Source organism: Homarus americanus, unplaced genomic scaffold (genome assembly GCF_018991925.1).
Source record: "Homarus americanus isolate GMGI-L3 unplaced genomic scaffold, GMGI_Hamer_2.0 scaffold34345, whole genome shotgun sequence".
In the NCBI taxonomy this organism is placed as follows: Eukaryota; Metazoa; Arthropoda; class Malacostraca; order Decapoda; family Nephropidae; genus Homarus; species Homarus americanus.
Window position 1 is genome coordinate 170001 of NW_024736072.1, and position 24170 is coordinate 194170.

At 39.4% G+C, this 24170-nt stretch overlaps 1 protein-coding gene across 1 annotated transcript in view; it reads right to left on the bottom strand.

Annotated features, from left to right (window-relative positions):
- The window catches only part of LOC121871897 (putative iroquois-class homeodomain protein irx-1), a 140435-nt gene extending 127423 nt beyond the window's left edge, over positions 1-13012 (bottom strand). The window contains exon 1 of the mRNA XM_042374491.1: positions 12340-13012. Coding sequence (XP_042230425.1) covers positions 12340-12381 — 42 coding nt within the window. The 5' untranslated portion in view covers positions 12382-13012. The remainder of the gene's footprint in view (positions 1-12339) is intronic.
- Positions 13013-24170: the final 11158 nt, after the last annotated feature.

The window sequence follows — 24170 nt, forward strand, 5'->3', positions numbered from 1 at the left end:
GAAGGATCAAATATTAGACTTTGAAAAGATTCGTCGTCCAAATACCATAAAACATTTCCTTATTTCACTAGATATTAAAGCACATACACCTTGGAGGAGTTACGTCAGAGGCTTAGAGTGAGTCCAACACAGTTCCATTTTGACTGTGTTGTGGGGTTAGTGAGTCATTTAAATCCATTCTCAAAGATGTGGATAGAGACAATGTTCTTTAGGTGTTCTTAAGTGGGATGTTATTGAGAGTTATTTGTATGTAGTTCATCCGCTCCGCTAACTTGGGGTAAATTACATACACACAAAAAATTCAAAATGTTGAAATGTTGTCAAAATTGTAGATTAATGACTGTCTTCAACCCCCCCTCCGCTAGGACGCCACTGCTCTCAGGACCCAGGTACTGTCCCGACGCCACCACCGTTAGGACTCAGGTACTGCCGCCCGCCACCGTCAGGACCCAGGTACTGTACTGCCACCCGCTACCGTCAGGACCCAGGTACTGTCTCGCTGCTACCACCGCCAGGACCCAAGTACTGCCGCCCGCCGCTGACGTCAGGACCCAGGTAACGCCGGCCGCAACTGACGTTAAGACCCTAGTACTGCCGCCCGCTACCGTCAGTACCCAGGTATAATAAGCACCATCGTGATATTTACTCTACTGCCCGACACAGTAATGAACGCCAGTGCAGGCAAAAGTTGGTGAACGTTCTCCAGGATTAGAATCTCCCCCAAAAAATGTCATTACAAGGCGGAGAGGAACGCCTGGCAATGTTGTTTGTTCGCGCCGGTGACAACGAACTGCCTGACGACCGCACCTCAGCATTCTTGTATATTTACCAGTGTTTACAAATGTGACGCAGTAGTTCACTCACCCAGGGTTTAATTATATTATACTAACAGGTGTGAGGTGGGCATCATGATCACCTGTGCTAATTGTACCTGCTAATGACCATACAATTAATAACAGCTTTACGCATATATATATTTAAATTTGTAAAATAAAATATATAAAAATACATATATACAATTAGAATCAATCCATCTAAGTGATATTCAAATTTTTCATATAATACAAACATGTAATAAATACTTACACAAAATACTCCAATAAAATATTCTGAACACGATCATACGAGAAGTCCTACGTCACCTATATCGTTGTGACTCAATTGTAATATTCGTCTATAGGAACTCCAGTCAGCACACTGATATTACACTAAGACAATGTATATACAGGTATGTTAGTCTCTATAAACATTATGTAGAAGTATTAAAACAAATTATCCACGATGGGTAGAGAGTAAAAGGTATGGTTTATTTAATTAATTTTCACTTACTTTCTGATGAACGAATAGTAATTAAGTCTCTCTCTCTCTCTCTCTCTCTCTCTCTCTCTCTCTCTCTCTCTTATCCCCTCTGCCTCTGAAATCACACCATTTATCTCTCATCGCTTTACACCCTCTTTATCGGATGGTCATTCCCCTCATATAATAGCGTCTCTCTCTCTCTCTCTCTCTCTCTCTCTCTCTCTCTCTCCTCCTCCTCCCTCTCTCTCTCCTTCCTTCCCCACCCTCCTCTTTCACCCTCCTTCCCTATTTTCTCTCCCTCCCTCCTTCCCCATCCTCTCTCTCTTTCCCCCTCCATTAAACCTCTCTCCTCCCTCCAATCAACCCCCCTTCCTCCCTCCCTCCCTTTCTCTCCCCTCCTCTCCCTTCCCTCGTACTAAACATTAGGGAGGATATGAGCAGTTTCCCCTCTCAGTCATCACAGAGTGTGTTAGCACTCGTTTAAAAACACACTCACCGCCGCACCTCTGGGCAATAAAACCTTACCTAGCTCTCCCACCCTTTGTTTTTTTTGGGGGGGGACCTAAAGTGCGTTTTAATGCCAGGAAGTGCGTTAGTACGTTATTTGTTAGGGCTATATCAGAGTGCGTTAGTGTGTTGACTGCTGTGGGAGTTGTATTAGTGTGCGTTAGTGCGTTGGCTCTAAAGAGTTTGTGGGTGAGGTCATTGTGCATTAGTGCGTTGGTTGGTTAGGTTATTGGAGTGCGTTAGTGCGTTAATTGTTATGTGGGTTGGGTTAGTGTGTGTTAGTGGGTGGAAGTTGCGTCAAGGTTGTGTCAGGTGTTATAAGTGTGTGTTACCTCAAGTGTTTCTCAGGTGTTGTAAGTGTGTGTTATCTCAAGTGTTTCTCAGGTGTTATAAGTGTGTGTTATCTCAAGTGTTTCTCAGGTGTTTTAAGTGTGTGTTATCTCAAGTGTTTCTCAGGTGTTAAAAGTGTGTGTTATCTCAAGTGTTTCTCAGGTGTTTTAAGTGTGTGTTACCTCAAGTGTTTCTCAGGTGTTTTAAGTGTGTGTTACGTGAGTGGTTGTCAGGTGTTTTAAGTGTGTGTTATCTCAAGTGTTTCTCAGGTGTTATAAGTGTGTGTTACCTCAAGTGTTTCTCAGGTGTTTTAAGTGTGTGTTACGTGAGTGGTTGTCAGGTGTTTTAAGTGTGTGTTACCTCAAGTGTTTCTCAGGTGTTTTAAGTGTGTGTTATCTCAAGTGTTTCTCAGGTGTTATAAGTGTGTGTTATCTCAAGTGTTTCTCAGGTGTTATAAGTGTGTGTTATCTCAAGTGTTTCTCAGGTGTTAAAAGTGTGTGTTACCTCAAGTGCTTCTCAGGTGTTATAAGTGTGTGTTACGTGAGTGGTTGTCAGGTGTTAAAAGCAGGTTATGTTTGTGTTTGTTGTGGTCTGGTGTCTGAGTTGTGTAAGTGTTTTGTTTAGTTGTTTTATCGCTGTTTATTTTGTGTGTTCATCTGTTTTAACAGCCAAGGTGTTTAAGATTGCACTAATAATAATAATAATAATAATAATAATAATAATAATAATAACGACAACAATAATAATAATAATAATAATAATAATAATAATAATAATAATAACGATAATAATAATAATAATAATAATAATAATAATAATAACGATAATAATAATAATAATAACGATAATAATAATAATAATAATAATAATAATAATAATAATAATAATAATAATAATAACGATTAATAATAATAATAATAATAATAATAATAATAATAATAATAATACGATAATAATAATGATAATAATAATAATAATAATAATAATAATAATAATAATAATAATAACGATAATAATAATAATAATAATAATAATAATAATAATAATAATAATAATAATAATAATAACGATAATAATAATAATAATAATAATAATAATAATAATAATAATAATGATAATAATAACAATAATAATAATAATAACGATAATAATAATAACAATAATAATGATAATAATAATAATAATAATAATAATAATAAAACTAACAATATTAATAATAACGATAATAATAATAATAATAATAATAATAATAATAATAATAATCGTTTAATCGAGATCACTTGATTATCCACAGGTGTGTAGATAAAGACTGTAGGTGTACGCGCCTTTAGAAATGGTGCACGTGTGATCGTCGAAGCGGTGTACAGTACAGTACTGTCCACAGACACCCCCAGTGAACACACATACCTGGAAGCGAAGCACACGCAGAACACGCTAGTTCGGTGTACAAACGCTCCCTCAGTGCACATACACAGAAGGATGCCCCTCGGAATGCATTCACAAACACACACACATAAACACATACACATACATACTCCCTCGGTACACACACACACACACACACCGCCCTCACACTGGTGCTGCTCCGCTTCACCCCTCCAACACGGTTTACCCGCCGGAAGATTCGATAAATGATTAATCGAAACCCCACCAGGAGGACTGGGTGAGAGGCTCCGACGTGTGAAGTAAAAAGAAAACAAACCACGAAAAAACTTACCCATCAGAGACCATTTTCAAGGGGCGGCCTTTGATACGAGCGCCTCAGTGTTTGTCGAAATTTTCACACATTCTCTTTGTTAAACGTCTGTGAATTTATGATTACACGCGTTCACGGGAGGTTCCGTATGTGTGGGTGTAAGGGGGGGATGGAGGGGGTGGTAAGGGGGAGTTGGGTGTAAGGGGGAGATGGTGGTGAGGGGGCGTTGTAAGGGGGGGATGGTGGTGAGGGGGCGTTGGGTGTAAGGGGGGAATGGTGGTGAGGGGGCGTTGGGTGTAAGGGGGGATGGTGGTGAGGGGGCGTTGGGTGTAAGGTGGGGGTGAGGGGGCGATGGGTCTTTGTGCCTGGGTGTTGTATGTGGGTGTGTCAGTCAGTACGAGTCGCACTAAATACTGAATTTATATTTCAGATTTGCCCCACGAGGGTGGTTAGTTTATTGGCCGCCCTCTTACATTCCGTGCTAGGCGAAGCGCTAAAGCGTTTACAACTCCCAACACTGAATCAATTATTATTATTGTAACATTTCACAAAGGTCAAAGGTTAAGAAAATACGAATCGACAAAAACTCAGCTGATTCCGGTCTGTTTATACTATATCAGCTGAGTTGACCTCACCTCACCACACCGACCAACCCGACCCGACCCGACCCGACCTCTATTACCTACCCGATGTACGGTCAACCCCCGCACGACCACAGGCAACCACCGTCATCTCAAGGGTCGTTTTCCGAGGCTCAGCCAGCAGCCGCTAACGACCCGTCGGCTGTAGGCCATAATCCAGGCTGGATCGGTACGGCTTGAGAGATGTCCACCCTGACGGCTTTATCCATGATGGATACGCGGGTCAGTCCAGTCTCCGGCAGAGGTTAATGGCCAATACAACCAATCATTAATCCCACCTGCATTATAGATTGGTGATTATCACAGCATAAAGCGCAATTAACTAGTCTGAAGTGCGGGTTGCAAATCAATTATAGGCGTCGCTCCCTCACTCAATCCCCCCACCCCCCTCCCTCACCCCCCTCTACACTAACAACTTCTGTAACACGTGGGAGGAGGAGGAGGGGGGGGAGGGGACAACACGTCAGGCCCTCCCTCCCGTTCCTCAATGTAATGTAAAGAGAACGCATCAAATCATTCCGCTCTTGTACGTGTAAATGTATAATGAACGTGACTCACAAACACAGCTAATGAGTAACAAACAAACTAACAAACAAAATAAGTGAAGAAAAATCATACAGTGGCTTCAATAGTTTCTTTTACATGTATTGAATTTATTTTTTTTAAGTCAACCATTCTAAGGATTAATTTAACGGCAATTTATCCGGATACCCCATAATTTAGGTCTTTTACCGTATTATTGCTGCGGCTACTGGGTGTTTTGGTGGAGTGAGTCGGGTGGTGGTGTGTGGTGGTGTTGGTGGTGTGTGGTGGTGGTGTGTGGTAGTGGTATAGTGGTGGTGATGGTAGCGTGGTGAAAATGGTAGTATGGTGGTAGTAGAGTGGTGGTAGTAGTGGTGGTGGTTGGGATACACTCTTGATGAAGTGTTTCTATATTGATCACACACACACACACACACACACACACACACTACCAGCACCACACACCTCCTTCAGGCTGACCAAGTCCTCCTCCTCCTCCTCCTCCGCCTCTGTCGTGCTTCTTGTACCGCCGGGCATCACCTGAAGGTTGTCCACGGTGATTCTCTCTCTCTCTCTCTCTCTCTCTCTCTCTCTCTCTCTCTCTCTCTCTCTCTCTCAAAACCACGCTCGGCTTTGGACATACAGAAAAAGGTTGCATGGCTATGCTGCTGTAGTAGTATTAGTATTAGTATTAGCAGTAGTAGTAGTAGTAATAGAATCGTAAGTGTTAGTTTCATTATTATTATTATTATTATTAGTAGTAGTAGTAGTAGTAGTAGCAGTTGTATAATTGTATTTGTAATAGTAGTAGTAAGAGTAGTAGTAGTAGTAGTAAGAGTAGTAGAAGTAGTAGTAGAAGTAATAGTAAGAAAAGTAGTAGTAGTAGTAGTAATAATAGTAGAAAGAGACAAAGAAAAATACAATCACCCACAAATGTATCTCAACGGAACAAAATCGGTCAGGGACTCTAGGTTGTAAATACACGCCCCGCCCACCTTGTATGTAGTGCAATGTTTACATAAGAAATTCATGCATAAACCAATAAGTTAACAAGCACTATATTTCGCCTATTGATTCTTTTCATTACTAAGTATCGTGTAAAATCATGTTGATGCACTGAATAAAGACTTTGTTATGTACATTCAAGTGCTGGAGCAGGAGGGTGTTGGACAGGTGTAAAGGTGTTAATTTACGATGCTTGAAGGAGGAGGGTGTGCAGGTACTACAGGTGTGACTGGGAGTATAGAGGTGTTAATTAATGCTTATAGGATGATATATTACACATGTGGATAGACGAAAATATTATATAATTATAGTATGAATGATGGGGATGATGATAGAGATAATAATAATAATAATAATAATAATAATAATAACGTGAACACTGGATTAACTAAGACTCATTCCACTTGTCTTAGTTCTTGTGTGTTCTTCGTCCACCTCCTCGCCACCGTGTTATCAGGAGGTGGGCGTGGCTTATATCTTGATTTCCCCGCCCCCTTCCTCCTCGTCACCCCTCGTCACTCTTCGCCACGTCCAAGCGTTTTTAGTTTTCTTTGAGGTTTAGAAAATGAGTCTAGGTGTGTATTAATGTACCTCCATATAACGAGAGGCGGTGGGGAGGGGGTTAACAGAGAGAGAAAAGAGACAGAGAATAGACAGAGAATAGACAGATATATTTAAAGACAGTGATAAAAAAATGTGTGAAAAAAATCGAGATAGAATGAGACAGATAGAAAAAATAAACAGACAGATAGACAGACAAATAGACAGACAGATAGACAGACAGATAGACAGAGAAGATCCTTCATTTCAGTCATCGTAATCTTATGACATCATTTTTGTTCATCATCTTCTTCTTCTTGTTTATTTGTCCCGAAATTTTTACGTGTTATGTTATGGGGATCAGGGAAGAACACAGAACTTGTTTTGTTATATTATGTTCTGTTATTTCCTGTGGTTCTGGTGGTTGTGGTTGTGATTGTGATGGTGGTGGTGGTGGTGATTGTGATGGTGGTGGTGATTGTCAGGGTAGTGGTTGTGATGGTGGTGGTGGTGGTGGTGGTGATTGTGGTAGTGACTGTAGTGACTAAGGTGATTATGGAGGTAGTGGTAGCGATGGTTTTAGTACCCGTGGTAATGGTGGTTATGATGGCAGTAGTTGTGGTGATTGTGATTGGTAATAGTAGTAGTAATAGTGGTGGTGCTAATTATGTAGTTATAACAATCACTACCCGGTCGTAACTATCATCCAACCATCTTCAAGAATTGCACTCCACACACACACACACACACACACACACGAGAAAAAACTCACTTTATATATGACTTTTTGTCTGGAGTTTTTACATAGGAGTCGCTCTAAAGTACAATATCTCGGTCTCTCTCTTACTCTATCTCGGTCTCTCTCTCACTCTATCTCGGTCTCTCTCTTACTCTATCTCGGTCTCTCTCTTACTCTATCTCGGTCTCTATCTCTTAAACTTATCTGACAAAAAAGTAAAAGCGAAATTTAAGTGACTTACAACTAAAGTACACCATCCTAGAATGACTTAAGTGCCTTTAGAGTTGTTCCGGGGATGATTTAAGTGTACTTACAATTTAAGTACACGTTTCTGGGATGACTTAAATGACTTACAACTTATTATTGTCACTTACGATAATATCTGAACCGATCTCAATACACACTCTGACAACAACCGAATTATTAACAAATATACAACAAAAAATACAACCATATATTTTAATAATACAACCTCGGTATGAACGCCAGAGCCGACATTTATATTATACTAAAGTATTACAGTTATTACAGTACAGTATTACAGTTATTACAGGTAGTGGCGGAAAGGTAAAGTGATGATGATTGTACTTCCTGTTTTGTGTGTGTGTGTGTGTGTGTGTGTGTGTGTGGGCTGGTGATTGTGATATATTATTATTATTATTATTATTAAAATTATTATTATTATTATAATTATTATTATTATTACATCGTTTACTAAAAAATATCATTATTACCAACAACATTATTAATATCGTCGATTCTAATCACACATATTATTTTTCCACTTAATATTATTCAACAAAGAAATAAAATAAATATTACTATAATGAGTTATATAAATTTATTCGAAAATACATATCAGTAATTGTTGTTGTTGTTATCGGTCTGGAGGTGCTGGTAATGATGAGGGTAGTGATGGTGGTGATGGTAGTAGGAGTGATGATGATGCTGGTGGAAATGGTGGTGGTGGTCGTGGTGGTGGTGGTGGTCGTGGTGGTGGTGGTCGTGGTGGTAGAGAGAAAAAATGGGAGTGGTAAGTATGATGGTAATGGTGGAGAGGAAATCAGTTATGTTTGTGGTTGCTGTGGTGGTGGTTAAATGAAATAGTGGTAGTTTTGATGATGATGTTATAGTGGTAGTAGCAATAGTGGTGATATTGGTGGTCGTAGTGGCGTTAGTACTAGTAGGAGTAGGAAGCTACTGGTGGTAATGATTTGGGCAATGGTAGTAGTAGTGGTGGTGGTAGTAGGGGTGGTGGTAGTAGGGGTGGTGGTGGTGGTAGTAGGTGTAATAGTCAGCATGCTCACCTCGCAAGTGAGCGGACCCGGGTTCGATCCCCAGTCAGGGTAAAACTATGGGCGAGTTTCTTAACGCTATTTGTCTCTGTCTACCCAACAGTAATTGGAAACCTAGATATTAATCGATTTGCGGATCGTATTCCGGGGTAATGGTTAGCCAGTACAGTTGGAGAGTTGTCCGGTCTTCTCGGACTATTCCTTGACACTGGGTCATGCAGCTCGTTAACTTAGGGTGTGGTTGTTGTGTTGGCGACAGCTTCTACACCTTAAACAAATTCACGCCTAGATGGCCCTTGGGCCGGCCATCCTCGTACAGGAGGGGCAACCATTATTATATAATATTAGGGGTGGTGGTGGTGGTAGTAGGGGTGGTGGTGGTGGTAGAGATGGTGGTGGTAGGGGTGGTGGTGGTGGTAGGGGTGGTGGTGGTAGTAGGAGTGGTAGTGGTGGGAGGGGTGGTAGTGGTGGTAGTGGTGATAGTGGTAAAGGTGGTGGTGGTAGTAGGGGTGGTGGTAGTAGGGGTGGTGATGGTAGTGGTGGCAGTCGCGAAAGTAATGACGGAAATGGTCTCAGGGGGGGCGGTAGTAGTAGTAGTAACAAAAGTAGTAATGGTAGTAGTGTTGGTGGTGATGGTTGTAACAGCAGTAGTCGTGGTAGTAGTAGTAACAGTGATAGTAAAAAAGGTACTGATAACTGTAGTAATAATATTAACAGTGGTAGGGTGGTAGAAGAAATAGTAGTGGTGGTGGTGGTAGGGTAGTGGTGGTGGTGGTAGGGTAGTGGTGGTGGTGGTCCTGGTGGTAGGGTAGTGGTGGTGCTGGTGGTAGGGTAGTAGTGGTGGTGGTGGTAGGGTAGTAGTGGTGGTGGTGGTAGGGTAGTGGTGGTGGTGCTGGTGGTAGGGCAAGAATGGTGGTGGTGCTTGTAGTATGGTAGGAGTGGTGGTGGTGGTGTTGGCGGTGCTGGTGGTACTGGCGGTAGAGTAGTAGTAGTAGTAGTAGTAGTAGTAGTAGTAGTAGTAGTAGTGGTGGTGGTACTAGTGATAGGATAGTGGTAGTGGTGGTGATAATTGTGGACCCTGTAGTTGTAGCAGTAAAATAAACCAATGGTAAACTAATCACATAAATTATATAAATAAAATTCATATCTATAAGACTTAACAAAATTACAAGTTTAAAAAATATTAATAAAATTATCAAATGACAACATTCAATAAATAAAGTAAATTACAAAAACAATAAAAGGGAACTAATAATAATAATAATAATAATAATAATTTTCCGCTTGTTGCTCCTTTATTATTCAAACTTATTAACTTAATTTATGTCCGATTATTATATATTTTAAGTAAACAAAGTATAAATAATTTGTATTTCATCACAGAAAGTATTACTAACATTACCTTCAAAAAGTAATAATTGACCTTAAAACTGACAAAGAATATTACTAATAATTTTACAATAATCTTAAACAAATTATTAATAATTACATTTTATTATATTTAGCAATTATTATTTATGAGTAAAATTATCACTAATGATTGCCACAAACTTGTAATAAATAATTGCCAATTAAATAATTTAATTTTTATAAATTGTTTTAACAATGATTTTACTAATTACATTGATGTATGTGATTGTATTATTACTCTCCTGTGTTAAATTGAAAGTAATAATAATAACAATAGATAAACAGTATTATTAGTAAACATATAACAAAAACAAAAGCAACAAAAGCAATAATAATAATAATAACAATAATAATAATAATAATAATAATAATAATAATAATAATAATTTTCTACGTTGTTTTGTTCCATCATCATTATTGACGTATTTCTTCCTGTAGTTTTAGTTCCTTCAACTATTGCTATTATTAATATTACTCACAATATTACAATGATTAATGATGCTATATTATTTCTAACATTATCTACACGAACAGCAACTTTTCATCATCATCATCATCATCATTATTATCTTCCAATTATTATTTATTATTACGCTATCTTTATAATTATTGTCATATGTAATTATTATCATCATTGTTGCAAAAGTATTATTATTATTATTTTTATAATTATTATTACATACATTTATTATTATTATTATTATTGTTATTATCAAATACATTTATTATTATTATTATTATTATCCAAGGCAATAATCCCTGTACTGGTAACTGGTGCAGTATTTCCCTAATCATATATTCAACTCTATTATACATGCAGATATACAACACAGCTCGGCTCCAATATTAGCTATATATACTTATCATTTTATTTAAATTCGATTGACATTCGCTTTGTAGATTAAAAGAATATACGTGTATGTATGTATATGTATGTATATTATGTGTGTGTGTATATTTGTGTATATACTGTATGTGCATATATACTGTATGTGTGTGTGTGTGTGTATACTTTATGTGTGTGTGTGTATATATATGTGTGTATATACTGTATATCATTTCTAATTGTTTTGTCAGTCTCAGTATTTTTTAGATTACAAATGTGTATGATTCATATACAGTATATATATGCAGTTTATATTAATTTATTTCCATATTATTACTATATACTGTACATACATTGCCTCCGTATATAAAAGTACATATAGATTTTTGTATATCCATATAACACTATACTGCCTTTGAATATACTCTATACCTTTAACTATACACTGCCTTTGTGTATACTGTATAATGTAAGTGTATACTACCTCACTATACCCATTCAATTACAGTATACATCGCCTTTGTACTTATACATAAAACAGCGGAAATAAACAAATAAACATCGCTGGTGTATGAGGCGTGATATTTTGTATTATTGAAAGGTATGAAATATATCATCACGCTCTGTTATCTTTATGTATGAATATCACGTTCCTGTATGTATGATTTTCCCGTTCGTCCCACTCATGTATGTATGTATGTATGTATGTATGTATGTATGTATGTATGACTCGTGTCTCTCGCGTTATTGTACCGGGTTACCAACGTTACTGGTACCTCATAACGTTACAGTTCCCGGTACAATGTTGACTCAGGTGGGTTAGACATTAGGACCGGGATGATAATTATATTCTGTAGAACAGGGATCACAATTATATAGTAGTGTAGAACCGAGATTGGTAATTATATACCGTAGGACAGAGGTAGTAATTATATACTGTAGAACTAGACGATTATTTACTGTAGGACCAGGATAACTCGGATGATTATAAACCATGTGTGTGTGTAATGATAGTGTTTGTGTGTGTGTGTCCAGATACAACAATGTGTACAGTATGTGTGAGTAACAGTAGTAGTATGGTGTGGTGATGAGTGAAGGTTGAATAGTGATGTGATATCGTAATGGTGAGTGAGGGAGAGTACAAGAATGTGTGATATAGTTCTTGTGAGTAAACAGTAGTGTGTTGGATGAATGAGTGTGAGTGGCTAAAAGATTAAGTATATGAGTAACAACGGTAGTCTGAGTGAGTGAGTGAGGGTGGGTACAAGAGTGTGGTGGGTGAGTGGGTGGGTGGGTGGGTAACGGTACACTGTGCGACCACCGGAACACTGGTATAAAGTGTCGCCGTCGCTCTTGTTCAGCCCACCGTGTTGTCTTGTATCATGCCTCTTGTAGTCCTCCTCTCCACACCCCCTCCCGCTACGCCACACCACTAACCACCCTAAAACACTGTGGTGGTAACACTTCAACACTACTACCTACTGACGACACAACGACAACACAAGACGTAATTATTTTTCTATACTCACAGGTGATGTTGACGACGCGCCTGTGTACGTAACGTTGGCCATGGTATCTTCTATGTCGGTGTCGTGCCCGTCCGTGCGTCCGTGTGTACGTACGTGCGGCGGTAAATCACCTTCAGGTAGCACCACCTCAATCACCAATCACAACTAATTTACTAATTATCCACTGACCAATCACGATGTGACACTGCTTGTTCATGCCGTTATTCACTGCACATGGCGGCGACGCATGGCACTAGCGGGCACTGAAGTGGCTCAATTATCCTGTGGCACTGATGTACTGGGAGTGGAGGGTCTGTCAGGGCCTGGTAGAGGGTCTGTCCACCCTAAGGTTAAGTACCCCTCAAGGGTTGTTTGCGGGCAACCCTGGCCAGGCCGGGAGGTCACGTGACGGCCAAGACGCGGGTTAACATGCTACACACGTCTCGCGGCAGGCTAGCCACCGCACTAAAAAACTGTTCCGTCGTTACCTGAGCGTTTTTACAGTTTGGCGGATAAAAACAGCTGGTGTATGGCTGAGCGCTGGCTTGTCTTGGGGAAGAGGCCGATTGGTTCAACGTATTGCTGGGTGCTTGAGCTAATAGCGATCACGGGCGTCGGCCAATGGGAGGCGAGAGAAGGCACCCGGCCGCTCTTTCGGGCTGCTCCTGCCCGCGCCAGCCAACTACTGGCAAAAATCAACGTTATGAAATATTTTCTCAACACACATAATATTTCATTCGGGCCAGCCAAGATAATCGCCCCACAACGTCAACACGCGAGTTTAAGGGTGGAATTAGCTTATCGGTGTGCTGAGCGCGCATTGGTGGCCGGCCCGTGGCCCCGCCCAGCCCCGCCTCCCGACTCCTCCCAAGTCTTCAGCCCACAAATCGGCATTATGGATTCATAAGGGGCGGAGTCACCGAGCAGGAAAGCTGGGTTGCTGTTAGCGGCAGGCGTCATTTGCAGTGAAGCGTGCGGGACGGTGAGAACGCTGGCGCAGTGTTTGGCGGAGCTTCGTAAACAACCTTCTTCTGATGTATATAATGACTGTAAACGCCGCGGAGGTGCTCACGACGTGTCTCTGAAAGACCTAAATAAAATCTTCCTTCCTACCCTCGCTGGATGAGCGCGCTTTAAAAGGATGTAATTATTTAATCTAAAACCGCAGAGACGAGTACCGGGAGGTCATACATGAGGCACTGGTGCACATATAACAAGGCGATACATTAACCGGTGCCAGATGACCATAACAGCCAACTCTGTCACCTGTGTATGTTGTTAAGACACCGACCTCCCTCATGCACTGTCTTCTACTGACAACCTAAACAATATTCTCTCATAAATACTAATATTATCTACAAAGAAACACTCATATTAATGGGTGTTAATAGTGAAATGTTGTTGGTGTTGTTACAGTGAGATAAGACGGCGCCAGCAGCCTCTTAGTCTGTATTACAACAAAACACTTGCCAACACTGTGGCGTAAATCTTAACTTGCTATAAAATATACTATGTATACAACTGTTCAAACTTCTCACTAATATGCTAACAAATATCTTTATTTTATTTTGATACATTATCATAACTTGCATAAATTTACATAAATGTATGACATAATTATCCAGGAGTTAAAGTCTTAAAAATTACATTAACGTAAAACGTCTTCAAAATATGTGAGGTGACCGCCGCCAGCTGACCGTCAGCCCAGGAATATTCCCAGCTATTCCCAGGATATTCCCCAATATTCCCTGGTATTCGCTGATACTCCTCCGTTACGGCTGATGGGGCAAAATTTATGATGATGAGGGTGACCTTAACATAGTGTTGGTGAAGTAATCAAACACTATCGCCAGTGTTCCCGCGCCACTCACTCTCCGGCTCACCACCAGGGCGGCGCCACCACACAGCGCTTCTCGCAGAACGCTCGGTGGCAACACTGTATATTACGTTTTTCCTAATTATGACGAAGGAATGAGAAGTTATTTCTATTTTACTTTATTTTCTTTCATAATATAAAAAAATAAATCATCCTATTATCAAGTTTTAGCACAAACAATGAGTTAAATGGCGTCTGATTAGGTTCAAATTTCTCTATCTGGTGACCAATGGCAGGGAGAGTATGAGAGGCAAAGTGGTCTAACTTGTGCATCAAAAATTATTTTCCACTATTTCATTTCCAAAATCATGACTGACGTCTTAAAAACGACAACTCTACAGGCCTACGTACCATATAAATTCCCATATATGATCTTTACAGTGTCCTGACGGTCGTAAAAATTTCTAATGAGTCAAATTTCAATGAAAATAGAACCGAAGAGTAACACAGATGGGCTTCCAGGCACCATCTGGAAACTCTGAAGTCCAGCCCTCCCACCCCCCCCCCACAAAAATGGTCACATCCTGAAGTGGCCGATCAGTGGAAGGTGGGACGGCGTGCTGGGGGGAGACGGTGGCTGCAGGTGTGGTCTCTGTAAACGACGCTTCACCTTAACACTGATGCGAGGATGATGATGAACGTGTAATAAGACAACAAAGTAATTACCTCTTGTAGCACCAAAGATTATTATTATTTTTTAAGAATCTAATTAATTCTTGTTTTCGTTTTGTTTTTCATTGGTAAATATGATGATAGCATTAGGAAGGAAGAGAAGGGTGTTACCAGACGAGAGACAACAGTGGGCGAGCGTAGGAAGTTTCTCTCTCACATAGGGATCAACAGTGCTTGTAAAAACTAAACAACAATAAGTAGAAAAAACAAACAATATTATCTCCTCGAGGGGGGAGGGTGGAAGGGAGGGGAGAATATGATGTATAAAAGATTCAATAATTAATAATCCAAACGAGAAATGGTAAATATAAACAAGGAAAGACAAAAAAAATGAGCATCACAAACAAGAGCATCACAGAGGAGCCCCCAACACAAGGGAACTGGAGTGGTGATGGGCCGAGGGAAAAAGAGTGTAACAGAAAATGTGTGGAAGAGCGAAGGTGGATAGCGCTGACTCATGAAGTTTGGGTGGATGGAATAGTGGCTCTCTTAACACCGTACAAGAACCTTTTATATTGCTCTTGAATCGCTACATCACGACTCAGAAATTCTAATATTAGTCTTAAGGCATCATTAGAATTCGAAGCTAACAAAACAACAGCTTTAGGTTAGCCGTGATCATTAGTAACTGAAACACCTCCAATGATCACGATTATTAAACAGTTGAACTAATGATCTGTTGACTTCCAGAGCCAAATGATTTATCAGAAAAAGACATACGAGAGTGTGTTTGTTTCTCTTGTAATCTTGAAGAACACAGAACGCATTAAAATAACACCTGAAGTGATTTTAATGTTGATCATCTCTTAGCTTTGGTTAACTGGTACCTACGGCCATACACGTCCTGGCTACCAACACTTCTACAACACCTGCACGTCACTCCTACAGCAGTTCACACCGAATACTTAAGGTAAATCTTGCCAACTCGTACATGACGCCGAGTTGAAAGCCAAACAAAAATCACAGTGTTATGTAAAGAAGCGATTTATTTTCACGCGTATCGTCTGCCTCCTTCAACTTGTCTCCATCAGGAACAATTTATTTCTATCTCCACCAACACCCTCCACCCATCCCCGCATGCCCTCGTTATAAGCATTCCACCTTGCCATCTCCCTCGGGCACTCTTATCTCCACCAGTGATCCTCCAGCCATCTCCATATGTTGTGAGTCTTGAGTACTCCACCTCTGTGTTTATCCCTGACCCCTCCTCTCTTCTCACCCCCCCCTCCCCCACCTCACCTCCACATGCCATCATAATCATCTCCCCACCGCTGTACCCCCTCAATCATCTCCACATACCAGTAACAAGACCCATCCAGCGTTGCTCCCACCATCAACCATCCACAACACCTCCTACCCTCCCTAACACCCCCAGCCATCTCCACACACCGGCAAAGTGAGCACATTCATCAAAATCAATCACATTGGGGAGTCGGACGGGCGGCCCTGCCCCTCACGGCTGGCCTCAGAGGCAGAGTGGGCCATCTGCTGCTCGCGGTAAAAATCCCGGAGTGGCAGTGTGGCCAATCACCGAGCGGGAGGTGCGCGCGTATTTGCTTGGCGGGAGTGCTTGCTTTGTGACCGTGTAATTGTTCAGGTGACGATGAAAAATGTGGCTAATTGTCCTTTATTTTCTCTGATTGGTGTGATATATAGGCGCTTCTATGATACCCCTGGTGTTTTGGTTTGTTTTAAAGCACTGTTTATATTATCCCGTGCTTGAGAGCCATTTATGACCCTCATACATGGATTCTATTCAAGTAATTTTCAAAATAAAGAGATAGTTTTTAGTTCTTTATCGTTTCATAAGAGGGAAAAGCATAACAAAGGATGATGTCTTGTTTACACTCCATGTATCATATAAACATAAAACGCAGAACGTAAAATGATTTTGGAATATTATGAGGCGAGGAGGCCAGACCCCCGCCCAGGTACTAAGCTCCACGCAGACTCCATTTGCACCTCTCGAGTACTCAGGGTCGCGCCACACACACACCTTGATGACTCTTACCTGCGTATCAACTTACCTGAGTTACTTCAGGTGCATTCATCAACTAATACTCTATTTTTTTTTTACTAAGCTTAAAACAACACAAGAGTTTGATGTTTCCTTAGAGCCGCGTTACACTTGGTAAATAACGTCAGTAGTGAGACACCCAACTCAGCCAACACGTCAAGTCATCCCAGCCAAGACTACTACATGACAGACAATGGTGGCGGCTTAGACTTCACATCAACTAAATCAACAATATTTCCCACCACGCAAAAAATAATAAATAAATATAAAACGTTACTGTGGGTTTAGGACGCGTATCAAACTTGTCATGATATTTATTATGTATAAGGCATCGATCTGGGGTTAAAACTACTACGGTTATTACTTATGTAGACGGCGAGTAACACAACGGCCATACTAACACACGACACACTGGAAGAATTTTGTTTTCATTCACCAAAACGACACAAAATAGCATAATTAAATTTTCTTCAAGCAATAATACGACATAAATTACCATGATTATTTTTCTCCGACCACAAAAAACAAAATAAAATGAATGATAAATTTTTCCCAGGCACCAGAATGACACAAAATGGAATAACTATATTTTTCCCAAGCACAGATGTCAGAAATTTCACGACCTTGACTTGAGGTTAATTACAGGTAAAGAGCCTTGGACTAGGAGCCTTCAGGTGACTCTCTTCGACGTCAAACACAAAGTCAAGTGCAGATGTTGTCGGCCATGGCAGAGAAAACACTAATTACCTTTACAAAAAAAGTCACTAACATGTTCACTTGGTTCTGAGATGACGTGAGGGAAGAGTGGCAGTGAGTGACTGTGAGTGACACATCTACTTTACTCTCAGGTAACTGTGAGTGACGCATCTTCACCTATATTTGCTCCAGGTAACTGTGAGTGACCGGATAATATTCTCAAATACTTGAGTGAAAAATATCAGCTTCAGTACTCACATTTTTTTTATTTTCCGAATGAAACATTTCGACCTCTGGATTTTCTTTAACCGAATCTTAAAGTTAAACGATGATTACAAAAAAAAAAACGAAATACTCTCTCTCTCTCTCTCTCTCTCTCTCCATTAGTCACCAGACAGGAGACCACGCACAATCAGAACAAGACTTAGAGAACACCCGACACTCAGAGATAAGACACAAGTGTATCTATGTAACCATCATTATGTATCCTGAAACACACACACACACACACACACACACACACACACACACACACACACACACACAGAGTTTAGCGTGTGGACAAGACTATGGCATCCACCTCAACCATTATGGACTTATTCTAAACTCCATGGAAAATATCACTGATTTGCATACTGTAATAATCTCGTTCACTTTTATAATTACATTCTACTGTTTGGATGATGTAGACAATTTGTATACTGTTTATATATGTAGTTTACTTTGTTTACTTTATACTGTGGATGAGTTGTTCAGTGTATAACTTTCAGAGTGTTTGTAATTTTTTGTTTGTGTTTCCTTAGGACGATCATGGAGTGCACAATAAACTAGCCGCTACACCAAAACAAACAAAGGAGAAACAAAAAGAGAGACATGTGGTATCTCCAACCCGTTGAGAATCTGTAGTTGAGAGACAAAGAGAGAGAGAGAGAGCGAGAGAGAGAGGTGAGTGACTGTGAGAGGTGAGTGACTGTGAGGGGTGAGTGACTTTGGGGTGAGTAACTGTGAGGGGTGAGTAACTGTGAGAGGTGAGTGACTGTGAGGGGTGAGTGACTTTGGGGTGAGTAACTGTGAGGGGTGAGTAACTGTGAGAGGTGAGTGACTGAGGGGTGAGTAACTGTGAGGGGCGAGTGACTGTGAGGGGTGAGTGACTGTGAGAGGTGAGTGACCGTGAGAGGTGAGTGACCGTGAGAGGTGAGTGACCGTGAGAGGTGAGTGGCCGTGAAGTGAGTGACCGTGAGGTGGAGTGATAATGAGAGGTGAGTGACTGTGAGGGTGGTGACTGTGAGGGTGAGTAACTATGAGGTGAGTGACTGTGGGGTGAGTGACTGTGAGGGTGGAAGTGACTGTGAGGGGTGGAGTGACTGTGAGATTTGGCTGACTTTTGGGTGGGTGGCTATGGGGGTGAGTGGCTTTGGGGTGAGTGACTGTGAGTTGAGTGGCTATGAGAATTAGAGTGACTTTGGTTGGTGTGTGGGGTGTGTGGCTTTGGGGTGTGTAACTTCTTGGGGTGGTGGCTGTGAGGGGTGAGTGGCTGTGAGAGAGGTGAGTGGCTGTAAGGGTGGAGTGGCACATGAGGGTGAGTGACTGGCGGTGGAGTGACTTTGGGGTGTGTGACTATGAGAGGTGGTGGCTGTGGTGGTGGCCTGTATGAGGTGGTGGCTGTGGGGTGGTGACTGTGAGGTGGAAGTGACTTTGGAATTATTGTAACTGTGGGGGTGAGTGACGCTGTGGAGGTGGTGACTTTAGGGGTGAGTAGCTGTGAGGTGAGTGGCTTTGGGGTGAGTAACTTTATGAGGTGAGTGACTATGGTGAGTGACTGTGAGGTGAAGTGACTGTTAGAGTGTGCTTGACTTTGGGGTGTGTATCCTGTGAGGGTGGTGGCTGGGGTGTGTGACTGTGAGGTGTGACTGTGAAAGTGGTGACTTTGGGTGGAGTAACTGTGAGGGGTGAGTGACTGTGAGAGGTGAGTGACTGTGAGGGGTGGTGTTCTTTGATGTGACTTTGGGGTGTGTATCTCTGTGATTGAGTGACTGTGAGGGGTGAGTGACTGTGAGAGGTGAGTGACTGTGAGAGGTGAGTGACTGTGAGGGGTGAGTGATGTGAGGGGTGAGTGATGTGAGGGGTGAGTGACTGTAAGGGGTGAGTGACTGCGAGAGGACTCCATACGTGACATGGGAAACCGTATATAAAACAAGGTTAGGTTAGGTTAAGTCATGTTCTGTTCGGTTAGGTCAGGTTAGGATAGGTCGGTTAGGAAGGACAGGTCTGGTCAGATTAGATTATGTTAGATTAGGTCAGGTTATGTTAGATTAGGTCAGGTTATGCTAGATTAGGTCAGGTTATGTTAGATTAGGTTAGGTTAGATTAGGTCAGGTTACGTTAGATTAGGTCAAGTTAGGATAAGTTAGGTCTCTTCATACCCCTTGATTCCTCCACAAGACAAAACAAGGCAAGATAAAAAAAATAGATACGGGAGGTAGATTAGACAACCAATCAAATGAGCCTATGAGAAAAATACACCAACGTTGACCAATAAGAATCACGCAAGCACAAGTCCCACAAAAACACTGGACACGAAAAAAAAACAAAAAAATTCTCTGCTTTTATATAGAGAAACAATGATGTTAACAATGCCTTGAATTTAACCTTTTTTTTTTTTACAGTATGAGAAACATTCATTAATCCTGTAGTTACTTTACGGTGGATGACAATACAGACTTGATACAGGTTACAGGTTAAATACAGAACAACTTGTAGCGGTGATAATATCTACTACAGTTATGGAGTGGAAAGGAAGGAAGGAAGGAAGGAAGGAAAATGAAGGGAAAGAAAGAAAGAAAGAAAGAAAGAAAGAAAGAAAGGAGTGTCACAGAGGCGGGGTTCCTGAAGGGGTGTTGCGGTCCTCGGCACCAGTAAAAGAATGGGAGGTTACCTGTGTAATCTCTACCTGATATTAATTATATTCTATACACTAATGGATAGAGATAATTAACATGGACTATAAGACCTCCGCCCCTTGTATTTCTATTATTTATATATGTAGGAGCATATACATTCATATATTGACACACACACACACACACTTAAGAGATTCACAACACACAGGTATAACACACACACACCTATATCACAGGTATAACACACACACCTATATCACTAATTCATGTCCAGGTGTCAAATATTCTTGTCCAATATATATTAAAAAATATATATATATAATTTTTCAGTTTAATACTTTGTTAATCTGTCTTGACTGTACCTTCATTATGTACTAAAATACAGTCAGGTTTGTAATACTATTCAGTCATTTGTGTAATAAGATACAAGTATTACAGGTATATATATATATATATATATATATATATATATATATATATATATATATATATATATATATATATATATATATATATATATATATATATATATATATATATATATATATATGTATAATATGATTGTCAATTATGTGATACGTAGAAGCCAATTACGTAATAAGATACAGTCATTCATTTATGTAAAGGATACAGTTATTACAGTCAGATTAACATACACAACACTCATTTTCATATATCATTTATTTCCAGGTGTCTCTCACTGACTGTCTCACAATGTCTCTCATACACCTATACTGTCTTACACTGTCTCTCATACACATACACAGTCTCTCACTAACTATCTCTCATACACTTCCTCTGTCTCTCACTGACTGTCTCTTATACACCTCTATTGTCTCCCACCGGCTGTCCGCCATAAACAAGAACATACATTATCTCTCACTATCTCTCATAAACGACGACCATACATTATCTCTCACTATCTCTCACACTGACTCGAATACCAATTAAATTTTAAAATCGACCACCAGGATATTTTATGTTACAGATATCAAATTTCGTTTTATTAAGGGAGATATATTTATATTTTTTTACCAACTACCAATTACCAACACACCTGTAATTAGAATACACCTGGACTAACTGACTGACTGACATATGTGCGGTAGTGTGGTAATACAATACTGATGGAAAGATTAAAAATAAAACTACGTAAAGTACAATAGACAGAATCCCAAACTAAAAATAATATAGTAAAAAAAAATAAAATAAAAAAATACATCTGAGTAATTAATTTGATGGTGAAATATAATCTTGATAAAAACTAAATAAAAAGGATAATTTTTATTTTAGTATGAACAACGAAACAAAAATTACATTGACAATATTTAAAAGAACAAAAATATTACCTTCACGATTACATTTAAAGATAGATCATAGTAATGGGAATACTATACGAATAAAAATAAAGTAATATAACTCCTACAAAACTAATATAGCTACTCCCAAAAATACATAAAAATACTCCCCCAAAAATATAACCACTATAATACTAATATATCTGTTCTATAAATAATATACCCACTACAAAAAATATTTACCTAAACCAAGTCACTACAATAATAACACGTATACTCCAAAACTATCTTCTTCCCTAAAATAATATATATATCCTCCCAAAAATAATAATAATATACTCCTAAATTTATATATTTACCTTAAAAACAAATTGGATTAACCCCTTCACTACTAGGGCTCCACTTTGGTAATGGGAATTTTTTTAATTAACGCCAGACGATTTAATTCAGCTCAAAGCGGTCCCCGTACACAAGACGATTAAAAAATAATAAATAAATAAATAAATAAACAAGAAATTATAACTTAGAAAAAAGCGTTTGGAAGGAAAAATAATAAAGGAAAATATAAACAAAATCAAAGTAGTTAATCTGTTTTAGAATTAATTAAAAATATATAATAAGTCACCTTTAAAATTTTTTCATCAAGGGAAATGTAACTCTGATTACATTTTGAATTTTTAGTTAATATTAAAACAACTATTTTTTTATATAAATACAGTATCACTTTTAAGATACGTAAAAAATATGAAAATAAGAAAAATCGGAGTTTCGAAACATTTAAAACAAAAAATTTAAATAACTGGCGAAATTTATAAGTTTGAAAATAATAAAGAATTAACTAAAAACACCAAAAAAAAAAACCAATATTTATTTCATATAACTTTAAAAAATCAAAATATTTTATAGAGAAAATATGACTAAGGAGATTATTGAGAGAGAACAATAAATAATAATAATAATAATAATAATAATAATAATAATAATAATAATAATAATAATAATAATATAACTTAAAAATGTCGTAAAACAATGAAACAAAAGTAACTACAAAATATTTCAAACAAAATCTATCAATAACTGAGAACCTTCCTGTAAGACCACTAATAACATCCACACACTTATAATGTCTTAAAAGTGATAAAACAGGCCATTATGAGACACTTAAAACAGAGTGTCTACTTGTGGGAACTTTGTCATAAACAGCTGTGATGTAAGAACGCAGGTGGCGACGTAATATTGCACCTGGTGACTTTTTAACGCACCTGGTGACGTAATAACGCGACTGATGACGTAATAACGCACCTGGTGACGTAATAACGCACCTGGTGACGTAATAACGCACCTGGTGACGTAATAATGCACCCGGTGACGTAATAACGCACCTGGTGACGTAATAACGCACCTGGTGACGTAATAACGCACCTGGTGACGTAATAACGCACCTGGTGACGTAATAACGTACCTGGTGACGTAATAATGCACCTGGTGACGTAATAACGCACCTGGTGACGTAATAACGCACCTGGTGACGTAATAACGCACCTGGTGACGTAATAACGCACCTGGTGACGTAATAACGCACCTGGTGACGTAATAACAAGACTGGATGAAAAACACAGGTGGTGAAGAGATGTGAGAACGTAAGAGCTATTTATCATGAAGGAATAACAACACAAAGAGTTATCACTATTAGGTAAGACCCTTAGTTGTGTTTTAAGGTTTAATTAGACCATCATCACCCCTCTCTTTATATATTAATCAACCAATCAAAAGTACTGTATCATCCTAATTAATATCTGAGGCTGTTTTCACTAATCCCACAATGTTATTACTGTCCCTTCATCCTTAATTATATGACCAAAGTATCTCATTTTCTTCCTTATTTCTCTTGAAGTTTTTACCAATGTGAGGTTAGGTTAGGTTAGGTCAGGGCTAGGTTAGGTTAGGGCAGGGCTAGGTCAGGGCTAGGTTAGGTTAGGTTAGGTCAGGGCTAGGTTAGGTTAGGTTAGGTCAGAACTAGGTTAGGTTTAGGGCTAGGTTAGGTTAGGTTATTCTTAACATTCGCCTATAACGCCACATTACAAAGGCCTCTAACCTCTTCCTGGTGTCTGCTGAAACTGTCCACGTTTCTGACCCATACATCAGTCCTTTCAGCAGCCTGTTTCTGAAGTTGAGGTTAATGTCCCTATTCATTGAGTCTTTTAGATTATTAAATGATGTTTTTACATGACCTATTATTGTTATTTATATCGCACATCTAACAATCACAGCAAATGTTACTTCCTAAATAAAAAAAAAATACCTAAAAAAGAAAAAACCCACTTGTTTAGGTTTCCTGTTGCCTACCATGATAAATGTTTTAGGATTACTTTCGTCTTTACAGCATTAACTTT